Source organism: Idiotropiscis lumnitzeri, chromosome 1 (assembly GCF_059441095.1).
Source record: "Idiotropiscis lumnitzeri isolate Australia: NSW breed Sydney's pygmy pipehorse chromosome 1, RoL_Ilum_1.0, whole genome shotgun sequence".
NCBI lineage: Eukaryota > Metazoa > Chordata > Actinopteri > Syngnathiformes > Syngnathidae > Idiotropiscis > Idiotropiscis lumnitzeri.
This window is the reverse complement of record NC_142391.1, coordinates 18,970,727-18,993,918: the sequence shown is the minus strand read 5'-3', so window position 1 is coordinate 18,993,918 and position 23,192 is coordinate 18,970,727. Positions and strand designations below refer to the sequence as shown.

Below are 23,192 nucleotides of genomic sequence, written 5' to 3'. Positions count from 1 at the left end.
TAGTTCTGGTGATTGGTGAGATATGCTAAAATACTTGAACTTTTTAACTATGTCAATTAATCTAAAATTTTTAAACTCAGTTAAATATTTTAACTGAGTTAACTCAGTTGGATTTACTTCAAAAATATTTTGCATACTTTGCAAATATTGGACCATATAAGCTGTACATCTTTAGCACATCATCTCAGAACAAAACACCGTTCTCAAGTTACACCTGCATGGGCCTCGCAAACAAACACTGTTGGAATGTGGTGCTTGTGGCCACTTTTGAGAAATGTTTCTAAGAAAAATGGCTGTTCAAGAATGAAATGAAGCTATTAGAACAGTCTTCGAATTAAATATACTTAATATTTGGTGATTTTGCGTTCATTCCAAGATATTATTCAAGTCAATATCTGTTACAAGCTTCACAAAAAAATAGTAGTTGAAAAATGTGATTATTCGCAATTAATGATGGACATTTTTTGTGATTAATTAGTTAAAAATATATAATAGACAGCACTATTAAACACACAGTGTTCACATTTATGATCTTTACACAAATGCACAGATAGATTGTGACTAATATTAGTAATTTGGGACATTTGTTTAAAAAAAAAACAAAAAAAAACGGTAGGTGGTGCTCTATGACAGACAGTGACATCTAGTGGCGGCTGCTGGAGTTTTCTACTGTGGTTTATGTGCTGTATATCCATCCATCCATCCATCCATCTTGTATTTTTTTTTTTTTTTTTTTTAGAAATTGACATAACATGGCCTTTCTCCCTTTTCCCTCTGTCTCTTTTCCGTTGAGTGGCGGCTTGGTGCGAGGACAACAGACTGCAACTCAACATTGCAAAAACAAAGGAGATCATCATCGACTTCAGGAGGAACAAGACGGTGCCGCCCCCCCTCTGCATCGAGGGCGTGTGCGTGGAGAGGGTCCACACGTTCAAGTTCCTGGGAGTACAGATCTCCGATGGCCTTTCTTGGACACACAACACCACAGCAGTGGTAAAGAAGGTCCACCAGCGTCTGCACTTCCTGAGAGTCCTCAGGAAATTCAACCTGGACAGGAAGCTGCTGCCGGCCTTCTACCACTCGTCCATCGAGAGCCTGTTGACGTACTGTGTCTCCACCTGGTACAGCGGCTGCACTGAGGCGGACGGAGTGAGGCTCCAGAGGACGGTCAAAACAGCGCAAAGGATTATTGGCTGCCCTCTCCCCTCACTGTCGGACATCTACACCGCCCGGTGCCTCAGAAGGGCTCTCAACATCGTCAAAGACAATACCCACCCAAACTCACACCTGTTCGACCTGATGCCCTCTGGCAGGCGCTACAGGTGCATTAAATCAAGGACCAAAAGACTGAGAAACAGTTTCTTTCCAAGAGCCATCTCCATTCTAAACTCTCACACACACACACGACCACCCTTACCTTGCAGAACAGCAACGTGATGTGTTTTTATATACCCTATTCAGTATTATTTTCCATTGCACTAACTATTCTCTTATTTATATATTTATCTGAATTATTGTTGTATTGCACTGGAGAGGGGAGCTCTCTAATCTCGTTGCACACTTGAGTACAATGACAATAAAGGGATTTCTGATTTCTGATTGATGTACTGGTAATTTGCTTGTATGTTCTCTCACAAGTGCGTGTCTTAAATGACTTCACTAAATTACATCCTATCTTCTCCATTTGGACAATTGTCTCAATTACCAAAGTTCAACTTACTAATCGAGAGGTGTTTACTATTTGCGAGCACAAGACTCTAAATATTTTATTTTCTCTTTGCTGGGCAGTTTTGCTCAAGGTATTTATTTGAGGAGCAACTTTCTAATGATGACAATTATTTTTTTTCAGGTTAATTGCACAGACTTGAAGCAAAGGGATTTTTTAAAAACGAGAAAAATACAAAAAAATGACAAATGAACTATTTGTTTTCTGCTTTTATATAATCAAGTTTTTATTTCTTAAATTCACGTTATGTATCACAGCAAACACCATTTTGTTTTCGAGGAACATTTTCAGTGGGGCAAACACGAGTTTAAAGGGGAAGTCAAATTTTCTTGACAATATTTTCTATGTGTTAACCAAAACACGGTATTCAGATTAATATTGCGTTTGTGGAAAATCCACAGATTTTGATCAATTTCAGTTGGCGTACATTTTGTCCCGTCCGCGCTGGCCTTCCTTTGAACCTATGGCAAAGGCAGCCGTTCAGTGAGCGTCGCGTAAGGCTGCGTTCTTGCTCGCCCTTGCCTCCACGAACCATGTCAGGGAGTTGCTTCCATTGTCCGTGAGCCCGGCGCGCCAGAGGTGGCACTCAAATGGAACTGTGTCACTCTGTGGCTGAACATCGCTTTCGTTCCCAGTTTAACCAGCCTGTGGGGCTTGAACGAAACATACTCTTATCATAGTAATCCTAATCATCATAATAGATTCACCTATCCAACCATTATCATAATACTGTTTGTCACATAAAATACTTATGAATTCAGGATTAGTTTGAGCAACAGGTCAAAATATTTTCTGAAACGTCATAGCTATTTATTACAATGCATGGGAAATCCTGATCATGCAAGCTTTTCCGTGATTGTTTTGCTCTCACTTCCCTGAACTGTTTCCTCCTGTGTTTTGCCGTGATCTTGGAAGATGCCCTGTTCTTTGGAGGTTCACTGTGGTACCGTGGCGCTTCCACTTCTGGACCAGTGATGCAACTATGCTTTTTGGCATATTGATGAATCTGCATCAGCTGCATAGCTTTGTCCATCTCTATGCTTCTTTTTCTTTCTGAGGTCTTCTGACAGCTTCTTGGACTGTTTTCTGCTGACAAGCATGGGATGACTGTGGACAGGTGATTATTGGGCACAATTTATAGGGAGTAATCAAGCCTATACGAGTCACGGATGACTAAATACAGGCCTGTAACACTGTGATGCAATACTTGATGGTGTGCAAGCATTTTTGACTCATAATAACAACTTAGGTCAGTGCAATGGTGTGAATACTTTTGCAACAATGAAATCCAGACATATGCAATCCATCTTTAGTCAAGAACACATATGAACAAACGCTGAGGAATTGTTGTGTTTGTGCTATTGACCTTCATGTAAACAGGTGAAACCCACATTTACTTTGTTCTGTGCCGAGAAATTGAGCTTTGTGCATGGGGATGAATACTTTTGCAACCCACAGTAGTTAAATTTGTTTTAATTTTTCATACATATGGAATAAATACACTTGTCTTGTTTAATCGCATGTCAGCGCTATTTTATATATATATATATATATATATATATATATATATATATATATGTATATATGTATATATATATATATATATATATATGTGTATATATGTATATGTATATGCACAAACACACACATATACACACACTAAGTAGTTTCCACTGGAGGAACTGACCTTTGGTCGGGATTGGCCTCTCTGCGCTTCTGGCGCTTGAGCGCAAAAAATCTTGCAACACAAATAAATGCAACCACAGCCAAAGCTGCTAAAATCCACAGCCAAATAAACGTGCCTGCGGAAAGAGAGGACCCTTTTATAGTGTCATTGTTAGGCTTAACATAACCTCTGACAGAGGGAGTGGTGATGACAAAATGTTCATCGACTGCTTTTACACATCTCACCTGTTGTCTTAGCACATAACCTTTTTTACAAGCACAGACAAAACTGCCAAATGTGTTTTTACACTCTTGGTCACATTCGTTCATCGAGCACTCATTAATGTCTTCGCAGTCTTTGTCATTTATGATGAAGCCATCAGGACAGAAGCAGGCACTGTCAGTGTTTTTCTCACAGATGGCAGGACATCTGTCCTGCGCACAGTGGATTTTACACCTCCTGGGATCCGCGCTGTCCGGTGCATATCCACGGAAACAGGAACATTTGAAGCCGTCTTTTACAGGAGTGCACGCTTGCTCACACGGACCATCTGAGCAGCCCTTTGAACTCGGAAAAAATGTTGCATCTGATAATTCCTGTGCCTGGCATGCATCTTTGTGGGAGGTTCTGCAAAGGAATCCGTCGATTTCATCGGAGCATGGCCACTCTCTGAGCTTTTGCTCTTTTGAAAGTGAAACACAGCTCGGAGAACAGACTCTAACACCATCTTTCCAGGCCATGTAGGAGGGAAGAAAGTTGCTGTGCCGTTTCCCAGACGTCCACTCATAGCCTCTCATGTGAAGTGAAAGGTTGGTGCAAGCATCAGTCGGTAAATAAAATCCAAGCCAGAAGTTTCCACCTAGTTCTTGCATCACAATATCAAGTAATCTCTTATCGTCTGCTGACTGAAGTGTCATTAGTGCTCCTTTCCTGGCTCGGCATCTTTCTTCAGCTTTTGAAAAGTCCACTTTGTCTTGGTTGACAACCAAGCAGTTGCTCCCAATACAGAAAGGCCGACAAGTGCCCGCATGGTGCATACAAAAGCACGTGTTGACAGAGCACATAGAAATAAGAGACAATGTGGCAAGCACCTGGAGAGTCAAGCAGGCCATGTTGCTGCGCTGTAGTTCATCTTCAAATGTTGTCTGGCTCACTGCAAACTCACAGCTCTGCAGACTACTGCGGAAGGAAAGCGGAGGCAGGAAGGAAATGAGATAAAGACTGTGTTTTTCAGTTGCCAGGACACATGTTCAGAACAAAATAAAGTATTCTTGTCTCGGATTTATTTTACACACAAAGTTCAGACATGCTGTACGACTGCCAATGGTAATATGAACAAAAACCCAAGTAATAATAAATCTGACATTTGCCCGCTCTCCCCTTGTTTGCTTGGTGTTTGCTTTGAGCAGCCTACTCCTACTTCCTCCCGAATTCCAAAAACATGCTTGCTTGGTTAAACATACTGAAGTGACTATTGCTGTTCATGTGAACGTGAGGCTCTTAATATATAATGTATAATTATATATTTCTCTCTCTCTCTCTCTCTCTCTATATATATATATATATCCTATGGTTGGCTGACAACCAGTCCAGGACGTACCCCTCCCTCTTGCCCAAGAATTCAACTGGGATAGGCTCCAACACGCCCATCATCTTACTGCAGTATTAAAAATAAATGGATGACTATTGTTATGATTCTCATAGTGCCGGTTATTAAATCATGGATGTTGTCATAATTTTGGTCAGTCAGGGTGTGTGTGTGTGTGTGTGCGCGCGTGCATGTACAGACCTTTGCATGTAAGCAACAAGAAAGAACGCGAGAGTGACAAGAGCTGCGTAGATGAATTGAATGAAAAGAATCACATAAAGATAATTGATATAAATAAACGTTGCGATAAATTACACTGTATACACAATTAAAGACCAAGACACAAAAACTTACCTTGCTGACAGTTTCGGCTGTCAGATTAGCCTTCTTCAGCGCTCTCACAATTCAGTGTGACGTGTCTTAAAACAGTTGATCGGGTTAGGTAGCCTTCCAATTAAGGCTCCCTGACCCGATCAAAACAGCGCTCCGTCCCGCCACATGGAAGTGTGACAGCTTTGCCGAAGGCTGAAGTGACAGCCAAAACTGTCATTGCTGTGTTTTGCGCTCCACCAGAAAAAAAAACGAGTGAGTCAACTTTTGACTGGCTTGATAAACTCTCAATGGTGAGCTCTGCCACAGATGCCTTGATATGACGTCAAAATTCCGTGTTTGTCACTCAGCAGAATCTAACTTTGCAAAAACTATAATTTTGTCAAATATACCAAATCATTTTTTTCACGCTTAATTATTTCTATTTTGTGGAATTACTTTACTTGTGACACAAATAGATTTGATTTGCCCTTTTTTTAACTTACTTCACACTCGGTCTCCATCGGGTCATAGGTCATCAGTCAAGATGGACTCATAGAGTTTTTCTAAGCGCGGATCGAAACCCGAGGAAACCCAACAATAACTGTCCGTTGCACTTTTCTTTGCTTGTTTTCTCGATCGACGACATCGCACAATGGCAATCGTTAACGTCACAGTGACTATAAGCAGCAAAGGAATCACTGAGCCGAGTACACAGATGAGCACTCTGGAGTTGCCCAGCATGGCACTTGCAAACAGGGACGCATTGCTTGGGGGCGTGGTCACCATGTGCGGCATATCCGTGGGAGTGGGCGTTCCCAGGGGAGCGACTGTCGTCATGGATACAAAGTCAAGGATGTGGACTTGTGTTTCCTGGCCCACTGACTCATTTAATGTAAGATTTGTCTCATGTGGAGTGCAATTGGTTCCAGCGGTTTGCCCTTGAAAGTCCCCTGGGCATACACAGACGAAACTTCCTTCCGTATTGACACATTTAAAGCGACAGCGCTCAGTAACGCATTCATTGATGTCCACACATGAATAGCCGTCTTCTGATAAAGTATAGCCTTCTTTACAGTGGCAAGAGAACGATCCAGCAGTGTTGAGACAATCGTGTGTGCATTCGGAATGCATGCATTCATCCACATCACGACAGTTGCCGTTGATCATTCGGAAGCCGTCCTGACATGCGCACGTGAAAGTGCCTGGTGTGTTGATACACGCGTGTACGCCACATAACTGTGACTCTTGGCACTCATCGATGTCAGAACAGTTGCGCTGGTTTGCTTCCAATTTGAACCCGTCGGGACATGTGCAACTTGGTCCCCACTCTCCCACGACGCACTCGTACTGACAGGTGTCCCCGCCGCACACGTCTTGTATCCGACACGAGAGCCCATTGTCCTCGAGAGCGTAGCCCTCGTTACAGAGGCATTGAACCCGATCGGAGTCCTCCTGGCACATATGCTCGCATCCGCCATTGTCGTGTGCACATTTTCCATGTTCTGCTTGGCAAAACGGACCTGGTACAGTCCAGTGATATTTGTCATCACTCTGGATGCACACAGAAAAGTGCGACTGCTTTCCACTACATTTGACTTCTGCATATGTTCCGAGTGGCAAGGATTTCATCTCGTTCTGGAATGGCCGCTCAGAGAAAGCGGGCGTGTATGATATGTGTCCAGAGCCCAACAAATGCAGAGCATTGCACATTCCTTTAAAGTAAAACTTACACACAGAAAACGAAGGGCCTTTGCAAGCTCCGGCAGTCCATTTCAGCCGATTCTCATCAGGGGAAGTATAACTAACGCATACACATCGCTCAGTGCAAGTGTCCACGGGCTCTTTTTTCCAATTGGAGTAGTGGGACTCTTCCTCCCCAGACACCCACTTGAAGCCTCTGAGGGGCTTATCAGCCAACACACAGTCCCCTCTGTGTAGCTTTAATCCGATCCAAAATTGTTGGCTCTTATCCTTCTGGACCAGCGAGAGGAGCGAGTGCAGAGTCTCCTCTTCTTCTTTGTCTCTTACTGTCATTAGGTAGCCTCCATTGTGGAAACAGTTCTGACTGGCCTTGTCAAAGCTCACCTTCTCCATATGGACGGTGTAGCAGGCATTGGAAGTGCACATTGTTTCATGTTCAACGCCATTAAATCCTCCAAAACAGGTGATGAGAAGTAGTAGCAGAAAGATCTGTGGCATAGTTGCGCTTCACGATAATTTCACAGGTACCCCTTGAGAGTTTTCTCATGAAATGGGAACAACATGAGGTTGGCTGTTTGCAGCAAAGTGGGGTGGCTCTGAAAGTAACGTTCATGCTGCTGTATCCTGTTTGGGACCACTAAAGGCGGAAACCATGTTTAGCAGCAGCTCTTTCTTTCTCCTGTGCTGAGCAGTTCCGTTTTGAGCTGGAAAACAATGGCGTACTCCGTTGTGTTTTGACTGGTTCTCCAGATGTCTCCGGCCCCGGCGGTCTTGAGGCTTTTTAAGCTGACTCCCTTAATTGTAGTGAGTTACAATGCATGAACACACAGGGGTCATATGACCTCAGAGATTCTGTGACACAACGACTGGAAAGTGGAGATGAAAAATCTGTGGCCACTGAAATCCTTTTGCCACTCCACAAGTAGAACAGGTTCTGTCTCACGTTATCCTCATTTGCCCTTCCTATCTGCCTTAATTCATTTCTACAAATAATGTGACAAATTCAATTGACAAAAATGACGAGGTACCACTTATTAACAGGAGCCCTCGTTTGGACCAATAATTAACTTCCTCCCACTTTCTAAAGGCTTTAGTACTAAATTGCAAATGGAAAAGAACGGTGACAATGTCTTACTGCTTGCCAAATAATGAGCCAGAAGTTTTTTTTTAATGTTTGGCACTTTTGAATATCGCAGAAGGGGAACTGCTCAGGATGTAGGTTTGCATAAATGAAAATGACTCTGGGCCCACCACTTCAAGGTCAAGGGCCTTTATAATTGGCACTCTTAGTCTACATATGTACAATAAAGCTTCCATTCCAGGTGACAGGAGTTAGAAAATATTCCCAGTGGTCTGAACACTGAATCAAAACAGTTCCTGTGTTTGTTTGAACTCAGCGGATGGCCAACGACAATGGCAGGAATTCCAGTGAGACTACCAAAGCCCGGTCAGTGAAAAGCAAGAAACATTGACCATGCTTTTACCCTTTGTTGATAGCACATCCAACATCATGTTCAAGCTTCATTTTTTTATTTTAAATGGGTCTGTTAGGTGTCTAATAATAATACTTTAAATAGATTGTTGAGGTGTCTCAAGTGTCTATTTACAAAAGCTTTATTTTAACACAACTTTTTGCGGGGGTGGAGCTAAATTTGCTGATGTCCAACAAATATTTTGGACTTCACCGTAACAATGGGAATGGAATGTGCCACTGCTTCACATTGGCAGTCTCTTTTGTCCTTTTGCGATTCGTCTTTATAAATATATCCGAGTAGAAAACTCTCATAGATAATGAAAGTCATTGGTATTGTTTAATATATTCTTCGATATTTACATTTTAATTGCTCTTCATATATTTTACGTTAGACACACCCACACTGCAAACATCTTTCTTGTAAAAGGAAAAAAAAAACCTCGATGGCCGTTGAAATGTAAAACAAATCTGTAGTTTGGCCAAACCTAACAAATTCCCATGCAACACTCGGATTTGGTGTGTTATTCTGTGAAAATGAATGTGGTCCAACACATGAGAAAAACGAGAAAGTTGAAATATGAAAGAGAAAAACTGAAGGAAAAAAGGGAGCTCGGCGTGTAAACATGACCTTGTCAAAAACAATGACATTTAAAAATGGGGACGTGTATTCGAATCTTTTCGCTTGTAGTCAAGGTCTAGGTTGTGCAAAAAGAAACAAAGTGCAACAATGCATGCATTTGAGTATTAAAGTATTGCAGGTTGCATAGATATCACACAATGTAAATGTTCACGTAAGCATCATTACAAAAAGAAATACTGCAGTGTGGTTTCAAGGAGTCTGATGAAATTTGGGTTGAAACAATTATTTAGACTTGTTGTTCTGACTTTGATGCTGCTGTAGCATCTGCCAGGTGGGAAAAATAAATTAAATGAATAAATACAATTAAATACAGAAATAATTATATATATCATTTTTACATATTATCATTGGTAATTTAATTAATTAATTACACATATATTTATTTAATTCCATATTTAATTGATAATTGAAACATTTAATGACAATTTGAATTCAACATTTCATGGTGTATTAATTTATTTAATTTTGGCACTTTCAGTCCTCCATAGTAATAACTTGTTTGAATAGGCAGAATAATAAGATGTTGACAGTCGGATGCTCTTTTATGGGGGAAAATTGATAGGTTTTGTTCAAATTACAGCGCTGCAGTGGTGCAAAGAAAGTGGGTCGGTAAGTAGACCTCTTTGGCAGTTTTATGTCTGTTAGCACCCTCTACTGGTAAAAGTTCATACAACAGCTTATAGTGGTCTGTTTTCTTGACATTTTTAAGCTGTACGTGGAGGTTTGATACCATTGCGTGACAACCAAGAAGTAACAATAAAAGAAGGGTGTGTGTGTGGTGGGGGGGGCGGGGTGATTGGTTTCTCGTGAAACAGCAGCAAGGATTATTGTATTAATGTATTTTACCATTTCTTTTATATTACAGTAATCAAAACCTGTTTATAACTGAAATTTTATTCTGTATATTTGTAAGAGGTGTTGTTAGATGAGCCTTAGGTTTTTTGGGAATGTAAGTGAACTATTTAATTTAAATCATTTTGACTCAATAAATATATGATGACATTGTGGGTTGAAATTTGTAGTGTTGTCTATTAGTAATTATTTGTTTTGTGCTTGTTTATGTGGCTCTGTGTGTTAAAAAAAAAAACTATTGCGAAAACTTGAACAAGCAAGGGCAGTGAGAATTTTTTACCATGCAACAACATGTCAGCAAAATAAAGGCGGATTGCATTTTTTTTTTTTAATGGCGAGAGGTGGTGCTTCAGAGATTAACATATTCACTGCTGTCTAGCCTCAGGGAAGTGCTGGTATTATATAACACGACAAACCTGACCTTCTAATACATGCTGATTCACTGAGACACAACACACACACACAACTTGTCTGCTCTGGTGAGTTACTTTAGGATTTTACAATATAATATTTTAGTAACATTTAAACTTTAATTTAAAAAAAAAGTTCTTTCAGCAACTGAACAACATGATTTCTAAAGTGAGCTTTCAGTCTCGGTTCGTTGCTGTGACGTTGACTAGCAGCATGTCGTCATCGCTGATGTTGGATGTCATTAAACCTGTATGTGTAAAGTTTCACTCTGAAGTAGATATACGCATGCGTTGCCCAAGCAAATTGATTAAAGGAGTGACTTTGAGCTTGATCGTCAACATCTCCCATGCTGCTTTGCAAATGACACCACCATATAACTTGGATGTTGTTTTCTTAACTGCAAAATGGTTCGCAGCAATGTGTGTTGTCATGAGTGACATATATGCATCCAAGTGGCCAATTTGAGATCAGAAATTATTTATTAACCTCACATAACCCTACGATCTGCTCAATAATCTTGGAACTATAAAACCGGTTCAATCATCTTGTCATATTAGTGACAGGTTAATGTGCTCTCGGGCGGAAATGCTCGGTGCGCTGACAGGGACTCAAAATTCAAAGTTGCTTCAAGGATTATGTTTGTGTTTCAACATGCTTCTACACTGTTAGAGACAGATTACTTTTCGAAAATGTCCCCACACTTTGATAGAGATGCCTGAGTTTTAATTACAGTTCTGAAGAAGGGTCATCATTGTAAAGATTTTTGGCTTACATACTTATAGCAGAATAATGTACTTTTCCTCTTCTGTTTTCAAGTACGGTGGAACTTTAGAGTTTGAGCGCAAGCCGCTTCCTCATGTAGGTCAACCTTTTTTGGCTTTTAAAACAATGTGAGTGTGAATGGTTGTTTGTCTCTATATGCTCTTTGAATGTCTGGGGTTCAAGCCATTTTTTTCTGGCGTTAACTGGGATAGGCTGTAGCTCAACTGTGACCATAATGCAGTGTTTCTCAAATAGTGGGGGTGCAATGCTGAGTGGGGCGCGTGATAACCTGGCGAACATGCTTTTTTTAGTACGGCTGAACGATGTATGGTTTTGGGACCGAAATTGCAATCTCAGATTACGCAAATTTGAGATCGCCAAAGATGCGCTTTGTGCCCCCTAGTTCACGCAGAAGGTCATGCAGTACTGATTAAACAAACAAAAAAAAAGTGCTGCCCTGTCACTCGTTGTCCCGGAAGTAATTTCTTTTGCCGCGACTTGAATACTCGCCGCCAAGCTATCGTGTACCGCAGCAGTATGAGCTTTATTTGTACTATATCGAAGTCCGTGCACAGCAGCTTCATCTTGGTAGGGGGGGCGTGACAGAAAAAGAATTGAGAAGCACTGCCATAATGCATTTTGAACATGTTCAGAATATCTCGGCGACAAGAAAAAAAATGTTTGGGAAAGGTAAAAACTGCCTGCTAAAATCTTTGCAACCTCTTACGAACCCTGAGGATAATCCTAAATTTGCCATGCTTACAAGCACTCACCACTCAGTGAGATATGAGCTTTAATGAAAAATATACACATTTATACTGATTATATATTTTCAGAGTTGAGCCTTGATAGTGAAACATATTAAACGAGGGACAGATTGACTGCCTGCAAGCTACAGTATTTCCTCGTCCGCACCAAAGTGTAACTACGGTTTTAAACTACTGCCGTCATCACGTTTCCCCTAATCATTTAAAACTCATTTTCTTAACAGAGCTAAGTCAAAACAGAAATGCCTCCTCCAGGCGTGTGCATGAGCATCCTGAATGCACGTCATAACGGAGACGGTTATGGGACTGTCAATAACCCAGAGGTGTTCTTCAAACAAGACTATCAAGGTTTGAAAGCGTATTGTCTCAACCGCCAAGTACGCTACATCGATGACATGTTCCCCCCAGATAGAAGATCCATTGGCAATGGCATACTTAAACCTGCGGACCTGCAAAACGTGCAATGGTTCAGACCAGGGGTAAGCTTTTTTTTTTTAATGAAAAACTCCTGGTGGACCTTCAAAACTTGAATATAATTTATTACAGGTGTAGAGGTAAAAAGTAACATTTTAGCTCAATGATCATGCAAATGTAGAAAGTTTAACTATTCACAGCAATTATGAGTTCCAGTTTTGGGCAATTTCGGTCAAAGTCCAAGTTGTTTTACACCAAAATGAAGTTCAGACTTTCCATTTTTATTCATTTGGGTGTACCTGAAGAAAGTTTTTGTTTCTAACGGTTTGAATGTGTCCTTTAACTATGGGCTGTACATTGTAATTGTCTTGAAGCACACGCACTGGACCTTCTTTGTTGAAATGCGCAGTCAAAACCATAGATGGGCACTTTCCCTTATTCCATCCGACATCTTACTCATAAAAATAATCGGCCTCCGCCGCCGTCCGTCTTCGTCATTTTAAAGCGCTTTCATCCTTGAATTTAGCATAGCTAGGCATACTTGCAAATAATTAAACAATAAAATAAATACTCAAGAAATATAATTGACACAGAACATGCAATTTAAATGCTATTATTTACATCCTTAGTGCCGCAAAGCATGCTGGGAGTGCTCGAGAGAGAGAGAGAAAGAGAGAGAGAGAGAGTACTACCTTACAAGATTTCGTTCTGCTCTGAGTGCAAATATTTGAAATCTAGGCATGCAGTACCTAAAGGGACGGACAAAAACCCACTTAGCCCGTCCTGTATGGCGTTACATATATGCCACAATTACGTAAGCGTAACGTGAAATACCGCATACAAGCCCCAATTGCGTAAGCGTAATGTCAAATACTGCGTACAAAAACATGTTTTGTACGTATCAAAATGTGTTTTGCGTGTACAAGACCCACCACGCGTACGCACAATGTGTGATAAGCAACTGTGATAACTGTGCCACAACTATTAACCAATCAGGAGTCGGACACTAGGGCTAATTCTGATTGGCTGTTTGGCTGTGTGAGGATCTCAATCAAGAAGAGCAAAACGTTTCGTTATAAATAGTCTGTGGGCATTTTTGTTCGTCTTGACATGCAAAGATTTTTTTGTATAACTTGAGGTCATTCATTCAACTGTTGATGTGGGGCTTCGCCTTGAGGTGTTTACGTCTATGGATAAAATGTTTTGCAAGTGAAATCAAATTGTGACCAAAAAGTCCAAATCCTTCTCCTTTAACTATACTTCAACTTTAATGGGCGACATCCTCACATTGTTCTTTATTTATTTTTTTATTTTCTTCCGGTATTTGACAATCTTACGCCATTGGGGCTTGTACATTACGTACACGCGAAACTCACTTTTGTACGCGGTATTACATATTGCGCTTACATAATTGTGGCATAAATCTAACGCCATAGGCCTTTATCAAAAACTTCTCGTCCTCCGCCCCAAAAACCAGCGTCCGTCCGTCCGTTCCGTACCAGCGACGAAATGCCCATCACTGGTCTTTTAATTACATTTATTAATTGTCCAACATTTGGTCATTACCACAATTTATCCACCATGTCTGTTTCAGAAATTGGTTCCCAATCCATCTTTCGTTGTTGATGGCATCTCAAGGTTTGACTTTGGTCAAGGCATGGTTGGTAAGAAAATGACTTTTCATTCAATGCAGTTTCTAAATCGCTTCCAGGAACTTGCTCCACCTTCCTAACCACTCAACAAAAACGTCTTCTCTCAGGAAACTGCTGGTTTCTTGCATCTCTGGGTGCACTGACATTCCAGAAAGTTATTTTTCAGCATGTTGTTCCTCTTGAGCAAAACTTTGTTAAGGACTACTGTGGACTGTTTCACTTTCGGGTAAATACACATAAATACACGTAACATATTTTTACTTCTCTTTTGTATTTATGTAACATACAGTCATAGTGTGCATGTGTTTCAGTAAAGTGGCTCATAAAAATATTTCAATTCATGTTTTTATTCATTCTCCATTTAGTTTTGAATGAAAATATGAACAGAATACGGAAGGTTTACAAAGTAGTTCTGTTCTAGGCAGCGATGTAACACAAATTCTTTTAAACCCAGTCTCGCTAACCTATCCTTATACAATATAAATTAAGTCATAATTAATCATAATCATAGTTATATTGCCTTAGCCATAAAAAAATCTGAGGAAAAAAAATAGCAGCAGTAACTTAGCATGTCTTCTTGTACCACATGACGGCGTATCCTTATCCTGTGGTGCAAAGTAATTCATTGTGAGCCCTTTGCAACCTTGAAATATCCTATGTCCATTGTTACAAAGACTCTTTTGGAGGAAAGTACAACAAACTGAGATTTAAACATACATTTGCTGCAAACTAAACAGTACAAGTATTGCATTGATGACTTCATCTCTCACAACCTTTCAGTTCTGGAGATTTGGCAGATGGGTGGATGTTGTCATCGACGACAAGCTCCCAACAATCAACGGAAACCTGCTTTTTGTGAGGTCCAAAGACCAAACAGAATTCTGGCCTGCTTTGTTGGAGAAAGCTTATGCAAAGTACAGATATATCTATGTAAATAATTTCGATAAAATCGATTTAGTTTTGTGGTCTCTGCAAGTAAGTCCAATGTACTTGTGTCAGAGTGTGTGGTTCCTATTCAGACATGAGTTCTGGAACACCGGATGAGGCGTTGGTGGACTTCACAGGTGGTGTTCACATTTGTATCAAGCTGTCAGATCCTCCCCAAGACCTTTGGGAGCTTATGTGCAGAGCCGGACAATCTAAGTCACTGATGGGATGCGGCACTCCTCAAGGGGTAAGCACAAATCTATCACACAAGACAATTCCATATTATGATTATTTTGTTAACCTCGACCCCTGCCTGATCTGTCACCTTAATGAGGTGGTTATGCACCAAATAACAATTCAGAGTACCCAACCTTTTTGGAGTCCTTGGAAAGGTTCCTGAGGAGCGCTCCTGCTCGGGAAGAGCCACCGGTTGGTCATCGGCTAGCCTAGCTCAAAACAGCTTTGGTGGTCGCAGAGGCAAATACTCGTTGGGGAGCGAGGAAAATTCTGGTATGGCATCCAGCGTCTCAGAAGGGAGAAGTAGTACACCATTAACACTGTATTTAGTGGAGATGGGGCACTGCTGACCTCGACTCAAGACGAAGTTGTTGTGGAGAATAATTCTATTATGATGTGCCTTCCCATGAGGAAGCAGAGTCTCAGGACTGTGAGGTGGGGTCCTTTCTGTGGCTTGAAGTGGTTAAAACTCCCCTTGGTGACAAGGCCTTTGGGATGGATGGGATCTGTCCAGAGTTCCCAAAGGCTCTGGATGTTACGAGGCATGGGACAGTGCCTCGGGATTGGCAGAAAAGGATCGTCCGCCTTTTTACCAGTGGGTATGTCCTGCCTACAGGGGCTCACATTCCTCAGCCTCATTGGTATGTTCTAATTCAAGGAAGCCAAAGATGGGGTTCTTTGGGAATTTAAATCTCAGATTCAAAAGGAGCAGAGTGGTTTTCGTCCAGGCTGTGGAACAATGGTCCAGCACTACACCCTGGTCAGGGTCCTTGAGGGTGCATGGGTGTTCAACCAACTAGTTTACCAGAGTTTTCTGGATTTAGCGAAGGCGTGAGATCGTGTCACTCAGGGAGTTCTATGGACGGTGCTTCGGGAGTATGGAGTACAACCCTGGCAATCAATATCAAAGTTTAGTCCACATTGTCTGCAGTAAATTGGCTTCATTTCCAATGAGGGTTGGACTCTGCCAACAGTGCCGTTTGTCACAGATTCTGTTCATAACCTTTATGGACAGAATTTCCACTGTCAGGTGCAGATGAGGTTTGGGGATGTCCAGTTTGGTGACATCGGTGTAACGTCTTTACTTTTTGCATCTGAGAGGGAAGTTTTTTTTGCTTTTTTTTAAAAATCAGTTGTGGCTTACTCATTTACTGTATGTTGAGCACGGTATGAATGGTTCTGAATCTTCAAATCAGATGTAGACAGGTTGAACAAATAAAAATCTTTAGGGCTGAATTTTTTTAGACCAGGGCATTTCAAGATCATACATGTCAGCTTCATTCACACTGTGAGAACAAGCTTGCACATAAAGGAAAAGCTTAAGATAAGATTAATTTATTGCTATCAGGGCAAAGTCTGTCACTCCACATCTTGTCAAAAATAAGAAAGTAAGGAGCCATAAAAAATGCTGTTTTGCTGTTCTGTCACGGTGTATTATGTGATTACCTAAAACATGCTTGCTGTGACTTGTAGGAAACTCCAGCCAACACTGTTTTGCCAAACGGATTGGTCCAAGGCCACGCCTACACAGTCACAGGGGTCAAACAGGTAAACTCTTGGGACTTGTGTTTTAATGAGCATGTACGTTGAAACAGAAAGCTCATATAGTATTTTGACTTCAGTGGCCTCTCTTCACTGGCTCCCAGTGCACTTTAAAGTTCGCTTTAAGATACTTCTGTTTGTCTTCAAATCATTAAATGGCCTCGCCGCAGCGTACCTCTTTGAACTCCTCCACACCTATGCAACTGCCCTGTTGCCTCAGGTCTGCGCAGCCTCAGGCGGGATCGTGCCTTTTCTGTTGCCAGTCCTACCAATGGAATGACCTCCCATTAAATGATAGGCAAGGCGCGCCTCTCTGTCCACTTTTAAAATCTGTTTGAAGACATATTTTTATTCTTTAGCTTTCGATTCAACTTCGACTTTCAACTGTCGCTGTTCTCCTGTTCTTATGGTATCTATTGTACATGTGTTTTAATTTGTGCTCTTATTTCCTGCTAATTTATAATACACCATATGGAAAGGGCTTTGTTACAGCTCCAGCTGTTATAAATGCGATATAAATAAAATTGTGTTGTATTGTATTGTATTAAGTGTGGTCCATAAGTGTTTCATTTAGGGTTCGAAGTTTCTGAGAGTGCATCAAACAGGATGCTAACTAACATTTGGTGTTCTTTGTTGGCTTTATGGAACAGATGATGAGTCACGGTCAAGCAGTAAATCTGGTGCGTTTGTTAAACCCCTGGGGCAGGGGAGAGTGGAATGGAGACTGGAGTGATCGGTAGGTCTCGTCCGGACACTGCACACACACTGGGCCGTCCCTTGCACCGACCAGTTGCTATTGAGTGATCATCCGGATCGCTTGCCCATTGATGTAAAACTATCTTGTTTTTTTTTTGCCGTAAACGTGTCATTTAGCGGCTGATATTTATTTAGATTTCAGAGTATAAACAACCAAAGGATTCTTTCTTCTATGAAACGTAGAGAGATCGGTATGGGTTGTACTAATCCAATAATAAGTAAATGTGTGGCTGCATCTTCTCTGTTGAAGAGTGAGCAGTTCTAAATTATGCCTCTTCTCCAAATTGCCAGGTCACCTTTGTGGAAAACTGTGAGCCCACAAGAACGAGCTCTGTGTCTTTCTGTGGTTGACAATGGGGAGTTTTGGTAAGTGGCTTCAAATCAAAGTGAAAATATTCATCAGTGATTCTAAACAAACAATTATTCCCACAGGATGAGCCTGGATGAATTTTGTAGCTTTTACAGTGATCTTGACATCTGTTGTTTGTGTCCCGACTTCCTTGATGAAAACTCGTCCTGCCATTGGAAGACGTCTTTTTTTGAGGGCAGATGGCTTGCTGGGAAAACAGCTGGAGGATGCATGAATAACCTGGGTACTTTTGGAATATTTGGAGTGCATAGCTACCAACCCACCTACACCTACCTACCTATACATTCTCAGATGTTTTTGGTCAGCAAAACAATCACCAAGCATTGGACAAATTGACAAGTGGTTTGTTTCCATTACAGAGCAGAGCTTCTGGACTAATCCACAGTATAGAGTCAGTATTGACCAAGTTCACAGTGAATGCGCTTCCGAACAAGTGGGGAAAAACATGCTGGTGTCGCTCATGCAAAAGCCGGACAAAAGAAACAGAGCCCTGGTCAAGAATCTCCACATTGGATTCTCAGTTTTTGCGGTCAGTAAGTAGCACGTTGAATGTTAATGCTGACATTATTCAAATATGCGAAATATACGGAAATAATGCTGCTGAGCCAAAAGATCAAAATCACAAAATAGTTCCGAAGATATAATTAAACAAATAAATCACAGCTTGGGCACCTGACCCTTTTTTCCCGCCACCCTCCAGCCGCTATCTTGGTATGGTCCCGTTCTTGACTCTAAGGCCTTATTCATAAATTGTCGGCAATTGTAGTGGGCCCTCCAAAGTGGAGCCGAATTTATCTAAATATTGTTTGGTGGTAAATTCAAGCAAAAATTTTGCCGACTGGCCGTTGTATTTCCGAGGCGTCCTTGGCCATCACCACCGGCATCAGCAGAATTTTTAGGAAAGATTTAGCCTGGGGCCAAACTAAGATGCCACCCTCAGCTATATATGATACTTGCACTGTACTCACTGTCATTTAATACAGTCCATGCATCTTTGACCTGGCCTCTCAACACAAGTGACCGACTCGTCAAGAAACGTACAGCGCAGAATTTGCTGCGCTTATGTGAATAGATGAAGATTCTGACAAATTATTTATGAGCACAAATTGCAAGTCAAGAGAATTCATTGAAATTTAGTTTTATTTTGGAGGTTCCACTGTATTTGTATTTGCTTATATTTGTACAGTATTTTATTTCACAGATGCGTAACGATTTTTTTCCTCCCCAACATGATCCAAATTTCATGAATTCCCAGGTACCCGAAGAAGTGAGTATACGTCAATCAGTATCATGCATCTGATCTTGCGACAGTGCTTTACACTAACTATCATGTGCGTTAAACTGAATTACAGTTGAAGGTGCAGAGAGGGAAGTTCCCAGCATCTTTCTTCAGCAGAAGCAAACCGGTCGTGCAGACCGAAAACTACGTAAACGCTCGTGAGGTGATGGAGCTCGTCATATTGGAGCCGGGGGAATACCTGATTGTACCGTCAACTTTCAAGCCCAACGAGACCGCTTCCTTCATCCTGACCATCCTCTCCAAGGCAGAGGCCCATATCCAGTAAGTCTCTTGGGAGTTTACCCAAAATATGCGCTTCCATTCCCTTCTTGGCCTTCACCTTTACAAAATCCTATCCCCACAGTGAGACGTCTGATGGACATACCCATGGAGACAAAGAAGTAGAAGAGGTTGTGTACCAAACTTGTCGTTTGATTCAATTTGAAATCGCCACATTTTTATGATTATTTCCAGTGGATTTAACACAAACTGTTTTGTAGACCACAGAAGCTGATAAGAGAAACTTGTTCCCCCAATTATTTGACAAGGTAATTCCTGCATTCTGTCGTCACATCAAACATTTGACTTTAACTGGAAAGTGTGAAGTTAATGTTGATCACATATTATTGTCATTGCATTATATTGCAGCAGAAAAAAAAAAATCGGCCCACTTTTGAGGCGTGCCGGTTTTTACCAGCCATCGGGAACGACAAGCTAACATGTCCGTCAAAGAGTGTGTGTGGCTCTTTTCAATGTGCTACTTCATTGTTGGCATGAGGATTTAAACCGTTACTGACATTTGGCACACCATTACGTTTCATGTCGTCATCTATTTCAACTCTGGATGGAGTAGTGATCATAACATTGTCATGTTTTTGTTTTGCAAGCGTCAGTGGCAGGCAGGTCATCCCGAATCCATTTGCTTTCCCTCCTTTAGTCATGCCAAACACACACACTCATCATGAGTGTGGTAAAAGGAATGATCACGGATCGCAATTAAATTGTGTTTCTATATTTTATTGTAATATAAAAAGATCTTAATTTATATTATTGCCGTATTTTTTAAAGTGCGCAGCTGACATGTGATCTCACATTACAGTATCTTATTTCATTTCAGTCCGATGGAGTGGATGCCGAATTGCTGCAGCAGCTCCTCAACGATAAAGTCTTGAACGGTAAATGTGGGAGCATTTTCACAAATGCCAAGAAATGACCTTGTATGGGTCTAATATGCTGTTTTGTTTTTGTAGGAGACTTAAAATCCGGGGGCTTCAGTATTGATGCATGCCGCAGCATGGTTGTTATGATGAGCGTATCCTTTTTTGTTTATTTTCTTAGGCAGAACAAAACAAATAATAATGAACACATAATTTCTCGACACATCCTGCAGTACCCCAGCCCAATGTTGATTACATTTTGGTTCAAAAACGTATATATGTACTCGAGGTGAGGAAAGAAGTATGTATTTATGCCGCCCGCCTAAATTGTTAAATGAGGGCATTGACCAGTGTTGAAGTCCATCAATTTATTACTTTAGGATTCCACACCTTAGTAGGAACTCAACACATTCCAATTCACAGTAATAATGTAACTGATCAGGGTCACGGGTGATGCCAAACCCAGCCGGCTACACCCAGGATTGGCCACCAGTCAGTCAAAGGTCAACGAGTAGAATCGACAAATATTAATAAACACATTGTTTTCCGAGTCACGGCAGAGACCAATCATAGTCTGTCCTTTCAAAGTCATTGTAAATACGTCGCTAATGATGTCAAAGTAGCTGGACCAACCAGCCTCAAAATGTATGTCGAGATCTCTACTTGGGCTCACGTCAACCTTTGAAAACCTCACAAAACAATTTGCCTTTCCATATTTGGTTAGCTGACCGTTTTACAGTCAAAAGGATCGTGATTTAATTGGCTTGAGCCTTTCTGTATTGAGTGCGTGTTCTTTACCGCATATTCCAAAATCATGCATTTCAGACCAATCCAAAAATCAACTGCCCATAGATGTGATTGACAATGTGAAGGTTTGCCTTTTCGTACCCTGTGATTGACTGGAGACTGACCCAAGGTGTACCCAGCCTCTTGCCTAAAATAAACATGGATAGGCTTCATTCAAGCGGTAGGTGGAAATAAATGGAGACATGATGGCAAGTAAGTAACTGATACAACAAATGGAACAGTGATGGATAAACAAAAACTTTTTCTGACAAAACATTCCGACACACAATGAGTGGAAAGGAACAGGATAGACTCCTGTAACGATGTGATGTCATTTATGGGGCGGGGCTTAGCTGGAGGCAAAAACAACCTCCATTGAAAATGCCCCGTCAAGCACATTTCACATTTCAATAGCATTGTTGACATGGGAGATTTTTTTTTTTTTTCATGAAAATGATCCAGATGGACATGTTGAGCATTGTATGTCTTGACAGATAAGATTGCCCTTCTTGTTCCAGTCTCTGGTGCCATCAGAAACAAATGCAACAACATAACAAAATACAGTCCACGCTAAAAAATGTTTTTAATATTAAACGGAGTAATGAAACGTGTGCCAGCCTGACACCTTGACATTCATTTGGAAAGACAACTACCAACAGCAAACTGAATGCTGGTGAACTCTATAGTTTATGGAAGAAGGTTGTTGCGTCCAAGGTAAATGCATCCATATTTACTTTAAGTAAAACGTAAACGGATAAACTATTTGTTTTGATTTGACATACTGAAATTGTTGATCAATTTTGATTTAGCTCAACTCTACATATCTTTCTCCAGGATGTTTTCCTGCGTACTGATGTGTCAGCAAACGGAACGCTTTCACTAAGTGAGCTGGGGAATGCCGTTGATACTTTAGGTGCGGTGAGGATAGGATATTTTGTTAAAAACCATGTTCATCGATAACCTGGCTGTCATTATCAGATTGATGCAATTTATGTCTTCAGTTCCAGGTATTAACATTCAATGACTTTTCTTTCTTCTGTGCGTTATCAGGAATCAGGGTCAGTAACAACATGTTGAAAATCTTGAGTGTGCGCTATGGGACTTCATCGGGACACGTAACAATGGAGAACTTCATCACGCTAGCTCTTCGCCTTGTCTGTATGAAAAGTGGGTGGATTCTGATATTACTCTCATCATAGGATTGCACTACACTGTTTTTGTTCATTTTCCTAAACAGTCCATGCTATTTACAGTGAGCACATTTTTAGTCATCATGAGTGCAGTTTATGAAGCATTTGCCTGACACAAGTGGTCCAAATTATTTTATGATATTATTTGTATTTAATTTCAGTGTCATTCAGTATGAGTCTATACCACTGTTAATTGCAGGCATCGTTAAAACGGCAATTTTCATAAACAGGCCATTTAGGCCGTGCACCTGTCTCTGGGTGGAATTTAAAAGAGAATGGTTGGAGATGCTTCCATTAGCTGGAATATAAATTGGTTGCGTTCCCTGCCACAACGGCACAAACACCCTTCTAGATGCGCTTGTCTAGGAAAATTCCAAAAGAAAGAAAACTCCACCCCTGCGCACAGTTCGACTGCATTTCGTGCGAGAATTGCATTGGAATGAAAATAGGGCCCAGTGTGTATCAGAATCTCACATAATGTATTCTGATCTTTAACCAAGATTCTCTCTCCCTACTTAGAAGTCTTTAAACGTTTTTCTGATGGAATGACTTTGACACTTCCTGAATCTGAGGTATGAAACACCGTGTGCCATCCGGGGATGTCTAAACACAATTGAATTATGGATTTCTATTTTTCAGTGGATGCAAATTTCCATGTGTTCCTGAAGAACAAGAGGAGTGAGTCGAAAACCAGGGCTATTCGTGATTATTTTCACATAAAAGACTATAAAAACAATCGCTATGCTTGCTTTCCATTCTTGATGGTGCCAGGTTGACCACCAGTTATTCTTTGGTTTTCATTATATCTGTAATAAAAGAAAACGTTTGTTTATTACTATTTTTATTCAATAATTATATATATATATATATATATATCAGTTGTGTGTCCTTACACTATACATAGATTCGTCATAAAAGGGTTTTATCATTAAACATATTTCACAAGTACCATCTGGCATTATCCCTGGATCTTATCTTTCATC

General features: G+C 40.8%; 3 protein-coding genes across 6 annotated transcripts; 1 reads left to right on the top strand and 2 right to left on the bottom strand.

Annotated features, from left to right (window-relative positions):
- Positions 1–3,314: 3,314 nt before the first annotated feature.
- LOC148343505 (thrombomodulin) lies at positions 3,315–5,944 on the bottom strand. Its single transcript, XM_088306537.1, has 2 exons — positions 5,796–5,944; positions 3,315–4,571 (listed from the first exon to the last, which is right to left on the bottom strand). The coding sequence occupies exons 1-2, from the start codon at positions 5,819–5,821 to the stop codon at positions 3,386–3,388; spliced, it is 1,212 nt and encodes a 403-aa protein (XP_088162663.1). The 5' UTR covers positions 5,822–5,944; the 3' UTR covers positions 3,315–3,385.
- On the bottom strand, positions 5,818–7,650 carry cd93 (CD93 molecule). Its single transcript, XM_088306402.1, has one exon. It carries the CDS (start codon positions 7,489–7,491, stop codon positions 5,818–5,820), a length of 1,674 nt encoding a protein of 557 aa, XP_088162528.1. The 5' UTR covers positions 7,492–7,650.
- A 2,687-nt stretch (positions 7,651–10,337) lies between these two features.
- LOC148343503 (calpain-1 catalytic subunit-like) lies at positions 10,338–23,047 on the top strand. 4 transcript variants are annotated; one of them, XM_088305889.1, is made up of 24 exons: positions 10,339–10,438; positions 11,187–11,228; positions 12,124–12,247; positions 12,308–12,378; positions 13,908–13,977; positions 14,073–14,191; positions 14,746–14,879; positions 14,965–15,139; positions 16,603–16,677; positions 17,322–17,407; positions 17,719–17,793; positions 17,860–18,020; positions 18,157–18,326; positions 19,053–19,064; positions 19,150–19,358; positions 19,441–19,486; positions 19,577–19,624; positions 20,194–20,251; positions 20,327–20,388; positions 21,665–21,733; positions 21,854–21,932; positions 22,070–22,186; positions 22,729–22,781; positions 22,849–23,047. In XM_088305889.1, the coding sequence occupies exons 3-24, from the start codon at positions 12,142–12,144 to the stop codon at positions 22,873–22,875; spliced, it is 2,022 nt and encodes a 673-aa protein (XP_088162015.1). In that variant the 5' UTR covers positions 10,339–10,438; positions 11,187–11,228; positions 12,124–12,141; the 3' UTR covers positions 22,876–23,047. The 4 variants fall into 4 exon arrangements, with proteins under 4 accessions (XP_088161928.1, XP_088161860.1, XP_088162015.1 ...); XM_088305802.1 differs by lacking the exon at positions 11,187–11,228 and having other exon boundaries at positions 10,338–10,438; XM_088305743.1 differs by having other exon boundaries at positions 12,124–12,378.
- Positions 23,048–23,192: the final 145 nt, after the last annotated feature.